The sequence below is a fragment of the Triticum dicoccoides genome, chromosome 5B, assembly GCF_002162155.2.
Source record: "Triticum dicoccoides isolate Atlit2015 ecotype Zavitan chromosome 5B, WEW_v2.0, whole genome shotgun sequence".
Classification (NCBI taxonomy): Eukaryota; Viridiplantae; Streptophyta; class Magnoliopsida; order Poales; family Poaceae; genus Triticum; species Triticum dicoccoides.
The window spans coordinates 581,418,718-581,429,164 of NC_041389.1; the positions used below are offsets into that span (position 1 = coordinate 581,418,718).

Here is a 10,447-nt window from a genome sequence, read left to right on the forward strand (position 1 = left end):
CTGTATTAGTTAAGTAAAAGCTATGGCGGACAATACCGGCAGAGACAGAGAAGAGGAATTGTTCGACATCATACGCAGCCCTGGCAGGCTAGATGATCTGAATGAAGCAGATGACGGCTCCCAATATCTGAACAATACCGAAGAGGGTGATGAAAAGATATTCGATCTCGACGACCGAGCTTATGAAGTCATGAACTATGATTCTGATTACGATGACACAAACAATGTTTATGATGACATAGAGAATGCTGATCTTCAAATAACAAAGACAACCGGCGAGGTATATTTATATAAGCAGGCATCTACTGATCATCACATATTTTATTTTATTTGAAGATATATTAACGAATCGATCTCCCTTCTTTCAGCCCTCCGGATCGAGCAAATCTGCTTCTACAGACAACAGGACAAAGCGAGGCCCGGGCAAAAAGTTGAAGGCGGTGTAAAGTACAACATCGACTTCGTCAAACCTAGTGATGAACCCCGATCGCCTAAGAACATTGCGAACAAGTGGACTCGTCAGTGTGGAGTTCTTGTGAAGGACCTACTCCTGATCTCCAGTCAAGAATGGAAAGAGCCAAAAACTAAATGTCCAGGTGTTACTTGGGTCGACGATAGAGCAAAAAAAAACCCTTTGGGATTCTCTAATGGAACATTTCACCTTGCCAGATTATTTCACTAAAGCAGATGTGGACAAAGTCAAGGGCGCTGCTCTTAAGAAGATGGCAATTGCATTCAACAACCATAAGAAAACTGTATGGGCCAACTACCTTGCTGCAGAAAGGGAGACTCCAGAATTCACGGGAACACTGGAGAAGCAAAGAGAACACTGGGACGATTTCGTGAAATTCAGGGATTCAGAATTATCTAAGGAACGATTGATAAATAAGAAGGCCAATGCCGCAAAAAAGACGCAGTTCCATAGGCTGGGTCCAGGTGGCTACGCAGAGGGAATGCCTAAGTGGGATAAGTCTGAGCAAGAGATGGAGGATGCAGGGGTCACTCCAGTTACTAGGAGCTGGCCCCCAGGTGCAGAACTTGGTTCTATGCGCATGGGGGGGCGTTGGACCCAAAGACAGGCCTGTTTTCGTAGAAGGCAAGTCTAAAATGAGCCGAATAAAAGATACTTGACGCAATAGAAGAAGCTCAAACGGGGGTGTTCACGCCCAACAGAGAGCACGACGAGCTTACGCGCGCCCTAGGAAATCTTGAACACCCGGGAAGAACACGAGGCAAGGGCGTTATTCCCTGGCATGAGGGATTTTCGGACTGGAACGACAACTACAGGTCCTGTGAAAGAAAGAAGATGGAGCCGGAGAAGAAGAGGAAGCTGGAGGAGGAGCAGAGGAAGTAGGACGCAGAATGCCTTCAAGGCCTAGAAGCAAGGCACGCGGACTTGGCACTCAAATTCCAGTTGGAGGAGCAGCAGATCGACTCACTTAGCCAGGAAAGGGGGTCTCAGCAGCGGCAGCAGCAAGCAGATGATCGTCCATCATTGGATAGCACCGTCCCATCCATGTCGAGAAGTAGCGTTGGTTCTGCCCCGGGCGGCACACTGCTGGATACATACCCTGTGGATGACACCATAGAGAACACTAACCGTGAGCTACACTCCAATATTAAGAACATATCCATGAAGGTGGCAGACGGTGTTTCTTTCACAATTACCCCCGAAGCAACCTTCCATTGCATCCCGATTCCAGAGGGCTATGCTCGTGTCATGGTTGATGAAGTGGTGGAGCCATATTCGATGCTAGCACTTGACATTGCTGGAGGTGACGGCGAGCGCACACTCGGAGAGGCCATACATCGTATCATCCTATGGAGAAAGGATTGCATCATCTTTCCAAGTCCACCGACACCGCGTCGTCTGCCGACTCCTCCTCGAAGTCCGCCACCGAGTCAGCAGACTGCCGCTCCTCCAAGTCCACGAACGCGTGAGCTGACTCCTCCTCGAAGTCCGCCACCGAGTCAGCAGACTCCCGCTCCTCCAAGCCCACGAACGCGCAAGCCGACTCCTCCTCGAAGTCCGCCACCTCCTCCAAGTCCCCGAACGCGTGAGCAGACTCCTGCTTCATGTCTGGCACAGCGTCAGGCCACTCCTCCTGCTTCAATCCGGCACAGCGTCAGCCACGTCAGCCATCTCCGCCGTCTCAGCAATCGCAGAAGAGACACACCGCAGCTATGGTGCATAGCGGTACGAGTCGAGGTAGTACAGGAAGTACAGGCGGAGACAAGCGATATAAATATGGTCCAAGCCTCACTCCTCCTCCTCAGAGGCCTTACGACATGACCGAGGAGCAAACCGAAGCCATAGTGCAGGCCCAAGTGGACGCTCATTTTGGACCGAAACCGGCACCGCCGCCAATGGAGAAAGTGCCTGAGAAAACGATTGACCACTTCATTCGTATGGCTAGAGCACCAGCTCCCAAGCCTGTTGACTCAGACTATGAGCGCCAAATAAGGAAGCTACATCGAGCATGGCTACAGAAGGAAGCAAGCTCGAGCTCGAGCCAATAAGCAGCTGGCAAAAAATGCGGGAAAACCGTTCCCCAGCTGGGAGAACAGGTGGCGCAAGCGATCCCCCCGCTTGTTGTGCCAACAACACATGAGTGGAGTACGTGCACCCAATATTATTGTGGGCAAACTGTTAGCGTTCATATAATGCAGGCTGAAATGCTCAAGATCTTTGTTGGACAACTCCTCGAAATCGAGCCCATGTCTCCTCTTAGAGAATCAGAAATAAAACGGAAATATGTCCGGGGCCAACCTTTGGTCGTGCCAGACAAGGTCAAGAACCTCCCAACAAGAATGTATGAATTGCATCAATGGTACATGAACATTACCAAGATTTCCAATCGAGAGTCCCTCATGGTGAATGTCAAGCATGAGCATTACTACCATGAGAAAGCTCTGGCCATTGAGTATTCAGAACTATTTCAGTTATACAATCAAGACGCACTCGACAAGTCTATCGTCAGTTGCTATTGTCTATAAGTGATTTTTTTCTGTAATTTAAGTCTCAAGCTAGCTATGTAGTGATAATTTTGATCAATCATTACATGTAATTATCCTCACTATATTCTTTTCTGTGGTATTATATGCAGGATGAAGATGTATGAAATGAAAAAATCTGGACGCTATGGAATTGGGTTCATTGACCCAAATACCATTAATGAGTACACATGGAATCTTCCAATTTATCAAGAAAGTGTAGAGGAAAGCATGCTAGAGTTCTTGAAGCGCCTCAATACCAATGAAGATATACTACTTCCTTACAACTTCATGTGAGTCACACTGTCTTGTAATACACACTACTAGAAAAACCCCTACTAATGGCGCACCTAATATGGCCATTAATGGCGCATCTGTGGTGCGCCATTAACAGCACGCAGTAATTTTTACTAATGGCGCATCAGTGGTGCGCCATTAGTATCTGGTATACTAATGGCGCACCACTGGTGCGCCATTAGTATAGGCCACGGTGCGCCATTAGTATGCCTCCCAGGGGCCATGTATACCCAGGTGCTTTGGCATACTAATGGCGCACGACCACGAGATGCGCCATTAATAACAGCGGCATACTAATGGCGCACTGTCCAGTGATGCGCCATTAGTATGCTTTGTCATACTAATGGCGCACTGTCATGTGATGCGCCATTAGTATGAATATTAGTTTTTTTTTATTTTTTATTTTCTGTTTTTTGCACAGGTTATAAAATGTATAATTTGACAAAATATAGACAGCACACATCAACAACAGATTCATCGAATACAATAGAAGATTAGTCTTTGAATACAATTCATCATATTAATCTCCGAATACAATTCATCATATTAGTCTCCAATTTTTATTATAGTAAGAATATTACAATGTCTTTACAAGTTTCCAAGAAAAGGAAAATTGCAAGGAAATAAAAAAAACCTAAAGCTAATCTTCTAGTAATCTTTTCTTCTTTTTCTTCACTTTATCCCTGCAAAATGTAACAAAATAAACAGAAACACAAACAAACTATTTATAACATGTCAATACTGTCATTTTTTCAGACCAAGTAACTAACAACTTCAGTGAGACAGGCACAGTGCAGTGTGAATTTCAATTGGCTAAATCATATATAGAAATCAGTATCTTCTCTATGAACCTGAAACTGAGATGACTGGACTAATTTTGCACATTTGATTTATGAATTTATTCTTCTTCGACAACCAACTAAACTTCGGATCACCTTCTAAGCATCTGTACATACTACATAGGCTGATTAATCCAACAGCCACAATGCAAATATCGACTATTTCCATTCAACTTCTTCACTTACTCATTATTATCTAATGAAACCATTCGTAACTAATGAAGCAGATTGGCTGAAGTTATCATGTCTACATTTGGCTGGTAGGATGGAACATTTCTGGATTGGGAGTCAATGAGCTTTATGCTTTCAATTCTCACTGTTTTATTCAGGTGGTACAAGTAACATTTCAGCCTATTTCTAGATAAAAGCCCACCCTCTGTATGAGGCTTCACTGCCCAAAAGGCTGAAGTTGGAATATGATCAAACTATTCAGAGCACTATAGGGCCAAAATGGTCCTTTGAATTCAATAGTTGATTTCGGAGCACAATAGGGTCAAAATGGTCCTTTGAATTCAGTAGTTGATTTCTGAGCCAAAATACTATTTATTTTATTTGTGCGCAATATTGCCTTTTTTTCAAAATAATAGCATAAGGCTCAAGACTTGTATCATTTTCAAGTTAGATTCTAAAATTCCTGGGTGCCAAAACTTTGAGAAACATCACATTAAACACCAACTATTTTTCAAAGGAAATCGATACACATTGTTAAAAGGTGAACCCATTATGCTTTCAAATGAATATATATAAACTGCTAAAAATATGTCTTGCCAAAAGGCACAGATGCATCTCTTGCTTTAACTAATATGCATGGAAAAGCATCATCTTAGTGACAAACAAACTGCAAAGTTAGGAAATAAAAGGAGAAATCAGAAGAACAAGCATACAAAATACATCTAGTATACATGCAATTTATTAAATACCTGATGAGGGTTGCGATCAATAATTGACTGCTCCTTGAACTTCAGCTTACATGAATATTCGCGATTACCTTGAATGCGCATAGTACCATAGTGATCACAGTACAGTTTACCCAATATGAGATTGTAAATGGAAGTGGTCACCTGTGATAGCATATTTTCAGTTAATCATTTCACAGAGTCAATCATTTCACAGAGTTAACCATTTCTTGATAACTAGGTAATAATACCTTGCTCCACTGGAAAACTTCACCATCATCAAACTCCAGTGTTAACACACCAACATGATCAAGTTGAATGGAGCGACCCCAGAACTTGCTCTTTAGGTTGCTATCTGCCAAAAACCTCCAGCCATTTCCCTCACAGTGGCATGCAACAACCATTGGATGATGACTAACCTGGCAAGTGGTATTGAATATTTTTATATAAACCAACATGCAGAAGCAAATAAACTAAACTTCAAGAAAATCTGTAGTGGCCTCAAATATCTATTAGTCTACAAAAGAAAGGCTATTTGATGATTCAACATGTACAGAGTAGAAAATCCGAAGTAACGACTACATGGGGCACTGCAGCAGTAGTGCAGCGGGCTGTTCTGAAAGTAGTATTCAAACTAGTTCATGGAGAAGTTTAAGGTGTTACGTTACATAAACTCACTATCAGAATGTAAGAAATAAGTTAGGAGAATGAACAGTGGACTATGCTAACCAACAGTAAGAACCTGTTCTTCATATTACTGGATTTCTAAAGGTTCATAAAAATACCTTTTCTGAGAAGAAACGAAGACCTTTATCTGGATAATCTGCTTCATAGGTCTCCCCAAGAAGAGGGTTGAAGGGCTTACAACTCCTTCCATCCGTAGAGGCATAACTAGAAACAACAAATGCTGCAACGCTTAGAATCCTCATCACACTATCCCCCTGAGTATTCAACATAGAGATGTAAGATGCATAAATGTGGTTCATCTCATGATAGAAATAAGCAAATAAACATGTCCAATCACAAGTTAGTTATTGCCACTACTACAGATAACATGCACACAGAAAAGTTCTGACATCTTTGCAAAGAAACAAAATGGTAGAGAACAGGTTAAACATAATGACACCAAGAAGTGTTAGAGGCGGATTTAGAATGCACTCGAATGAGATTAGAGTAAAACGGAAGACATTGCATAAAGGTGTAATATGTAGGACACAAACAGGAGTAATCACATAAGTACATTGATATCCTCTTTGGTACAAACCAAAACTAAGATTGGATATATACTACAACTGCAAAGCAGGAGATAACAAGAACAACCTGAAGAGGAGTAGAGGACACGGTGCAATATCGAACAAAACCACCTCTAAGCTACTTATGTTTCAGGTTAAACTACTTAAGTTCTACTCCCTCCGTTCAAAAATAGATGACTCAGCTTTGTACTAACTTTAGTACAAAGTTGGGTCATCTATTTTGGAACGGAGGGAGTAGTATGAAAGGGAAAGTCACGCACTTCCCGTCACATGCTGAGAATAATGAGGAAGAATACATACCCTTTTGCCCCATTCATATGCACGATCAATAAGGTAGGAATACTCAAGATCCTCGAAACATTTTTGTAATGATGAAAGAGGTTCATTGAAGTAAACAGGCAGACAGACTTTGGTAAGATCCTTTCCTATGTTGTCCTTGATCATTGACCACAAACTAACACCCTTCTCTTTCTCAACTGGATCTGGTAGCTTCTTACGCCTTCTCACATATGGATAATTAATTCCAACAGAGTTCATAGAAGGATCAATTCCATCCATCGGGTAGTCGTCCTCATCATCTGAACCAGCTTCAGATCTTTGGAAATCAGATCCACTGCTTTTAAAAGAACTAGATGAAAGGAAATCAGTTGTATCAAAATATATGTTCTCTTCATTGTCAGTCTCCTCTTCAACAGGATCTTGTGGTTCATTGTAATCATCAGACTCGCTACCACTTCCTTCTGAAAAAAGAGGAATGGTAATTTAAGTTGTCGACAAAAGTAAATCAAATATTGAATCGACATTCATGATATAATCCAAAGAGAGTTTGAAAGGAACACCGAGGACTCCATAAAAGAGAAATCCAATATGTGCATTCAAGACCTCGGAAAGTTGGTATCTAAGAACAGCAAATGAAGAAATCATGAATGGAAAGGGAGAGAGGGAGAAGATCTAGACTGATCTCCAAAACTGTTGCTAACGGAACTACAAGTTACTAATTTACAACTAAAAAAGTGGTTATCACGTATCAAACAGTTATCAAACGGTCCATGCTGATTGAATGGTCAACCTATCCACCCCTCGTCCCTCGAACCAAAAGCATAGATGGCTATCTCTAACCATTTGGGATACCCATAGCCACTCAAACCTATCCCGTGAACCAAAGACAGCCCTAGTAAATATGATGTCCATCCGCTCATGCATGTATATAGTTTGCTTACACTTCGGCTAACCAATCAGCAATGCTCATATTGAACCAAACCACCACAGTTTTGTCTGACATTCTAGAGTTACAGCTATTTTAGATGGTATATGTGTGTGGAGTTATTCACCAGCGTAAGTCAGAAATTCACCAGCGTACGTCAGTAGCTCTGTACTTGTTTCTTCATTAATTAAACCATGTAGAGAATGGCACAATATCACACCATGCAGTGGACTCAAAATTTCCTACTCCCATGCAGGATCAAGTTCTGTTCGAAGCAGGGTCAGATAGATATGAATACCTCTAGGTGGCGGAGCGTGTCAAGGAGTAGCGCCTGCTTCTGCTTGAGAAGCACAAGCTGCTTGTGCAGCGCCTCGAACTCCTCCCGCACGATCCTCTCGCTGTCAGCAATGGCAGCATCGCTGACCCCTTCCTGCTGCAGGCGCATCTTCAGGCGCTCGGTGGAGACCGCCGCGGCCGCCGCAGTGTCCCCCGGCCCGACCATCTCGCTGGTGGACATCCTCGGGAACATCTCCTTGGTGGCACGGAGCGCCTCGAGCCACGCGGCCCTGTCCTCCCTCGTCTCGGCCCGCAGGTGTAGCCTCTTGGTCCCCGAGAAGATGGAGAACCTCCTGTCGTCCGATCTGCTCTCTCTGACGGTCGACACCTGCACGTCAACCACCCGTTTCAGCGTCAGAGACAGAGGGAAATTGATCTGCGGATCAGAGGAGCGAATCGAAGCATCGAGCGGGCGACTGACCTTGAGGTGGATTTCGCCGAGGGGCTTGCGGGGCGTCTGGTGGTGGCCGTGGCCGTTGGATAGGGGGGCGGAGGCGGAGGAGGGGCGCGCGAGGCGGCGGAGCGAGTCCTCGCCGATGACCTTGGCGCCGCGGTCGGTGTCGCGGGAGAGGTCGATGCGGTCAGGCCCGTGGATCTTGTAGTAGGAGAGCACGCCGTCGCTGAGCGCGAACCAGCGGGGCCGCCACCCGCGGCCGTAGTTGACCCACTTGTAGAGGACCCCGGAGATGCCAGATCCGGTGTCGCCATGGCCGGCCTCCTCCTGTGGTGCCTGCTAGGTCGCCATGGCCGCGGGCTCGTTGTCCGTGGCGGCTGGATCTGGGGCCTTGGGGTGGCAGGGAGCTCCTCCTCCTGCAGCTCGGCGGCCTCCACACCCCGGAGCAACGCCGTCGCCGGAGGACGTGGTCACCTGCTCTCCTCTGGATCCGGTGAGGAGGGTTGGGGAAGGAGCTCACCACGGCTCCATGCCCTGGATCTGGTGTGAGGGAGGGGGAAGGGAGCTCGCCGTGGTCAGGAGGGAGAGGAAGATGCGGGCGGCCGGGGGTTCCCGATCTAAATCAAAGTCGAGGGAGGTGGGTGGGTGTGTCAGGAGGAAGGTGAGGGGGAGAGAACGTGACAAGAGGGAGGGGATAAGGGGTGATAGCAATGGCGCACTGGTAGGGGTGCGCCATACGTATAGATAGCAATGGCGCATCTCTTACTGGTGCGCCATTACTAGTTAAAACTAGTAATGGCGCACGGTGGAACAGTGCGCCATTAGTAGTTTTGCAAAAAAAGGAATAAAAGCAATAATAAAAAAAAATAACATTAGTGGCGCACCTCCTGGATGGTGCGCCATTACTAGTTACAACTAGTAATGGCGCACTGTGTCTGGATGCGCCATTAGTATGTTTGGACAGGCGCACTAGTTCAAAAAAAAATGGTACTAATGGCGCACCGTGGTCAGGGTGCGCCATTAGTAGTTTCAACGCTAATGGCGCATCAGAGGGTGGTGCGCCATTAGTATATACTAATGGCGCACCACTTGTCTGGTGCGCCATTAGTGTCATTTCCATCTATAGCCCTTTTCCTAGTAGTGACAAATTCTGTTTTTTCTTACTAGCTAGCTAGATGTTAATAATTAAGTATATACGGTTTACGGTAGTTGATTAATTTTATGCACATGCCCGCTTAATTAAGACATGCAAGCATGTGCATGCAGTTTCCACTGGATCTTGTTAGACATTAAAGTTGAGGAAGGAACAGTTGAAGTACTGGACTCACTACTTAAAGAAGATAAAGACTACACCATCGTGAAGGGGATAGTAAACCGGTAATTTCAATCATTATTAACTATATCTCGGCCTATTATTAGTTTGTCATTTCCTGATATGAACTATTTAATAACCCCTTTATTAACTTTCTTTGCCGGCGGGCAGGGCTTGGGCAAAGTTCATCAAGGTGACTCCAGGCACATGGGCAAAAAAGTTGTTTTGGCATCGACCAAAGGTAAGTAATTAAGTAGTACTAGCTAGCTACCATCTCTTTAATTCTTGTTTCAATATCATTAATTAATTATCATGCTTGATTAATCATTATTTGATTCAATTCCATTCTCGTAAACGCCCTGAAGCAGGCGTCGGGGAATGATCTGTGTGCATTCTACGTTTGCGAGAACATTCGCACGATGACGTCCGAAAGGAGCAGATCTGAAAGACAGGATTGGGTACGTATGTCAGAACACTATTCACACCATTATTGATATCTAGTCACACAACTAATACACATGCATATTGATCTCCTTCTTAACAGTTCAGAGAGGTGCGGGATAAGCTCCTACCAGCGGACCGCATACTAGCACTTCAAGAGGAAATAGCCGGATTTTTGCTCGACCAGGTCATAGATCCCAAAGGAGAATACTATTACCCGCTACCGCCCCCATGAACCACTTGTCATCGTGCTCCAGAGGCACCAAGGCAACATGTAGGAGAAATTTTATATGTATATACATGTGTATGTGTGAATAATTAATGGTGTTGGTTGTGAGACATTCGATGATATATATTTATATGTATATGCGGTTCTACATACGAGAAAATCTATTTATATATATGCATAATGTGTACAATTTGTAGTATCATGAAATACCAGCAAGAAAAAAAGAATTAAATGGAAAATAAAGCCAACCCC

General features: G+C 44.5%; 1 protein-coding gene across 1 annotated transcript in view; it reads right to left on the reverse strand.

Moving 5' to 3' along the window:
• Window positions 1-7,763: 7,763 nt before the first annotated feature.
• The window catches only part of LOC119310175 (oxysterol-binding protein-related protein 1C-like), a 6,252-nt gene continuing 3,568 nt past the window's right edge, over window positions 7,764-10,447 (reverse strand). The window contains exons 2-3 of the mRNA XM_037585998.1: window positions 8,241-8,549; window positions 7,764-8,147 (exon numbers count right to left, since the gene is read on the reverse strand). Coding sequence (XP_037441895.1) covers window positions 7,764-8,147; window positions 8,241-8,549 — 693 coding nt within the window. The remainder of the gene's footprint in view (window positions 8,148-8,240; window positions 8,550-10,447) is intronic.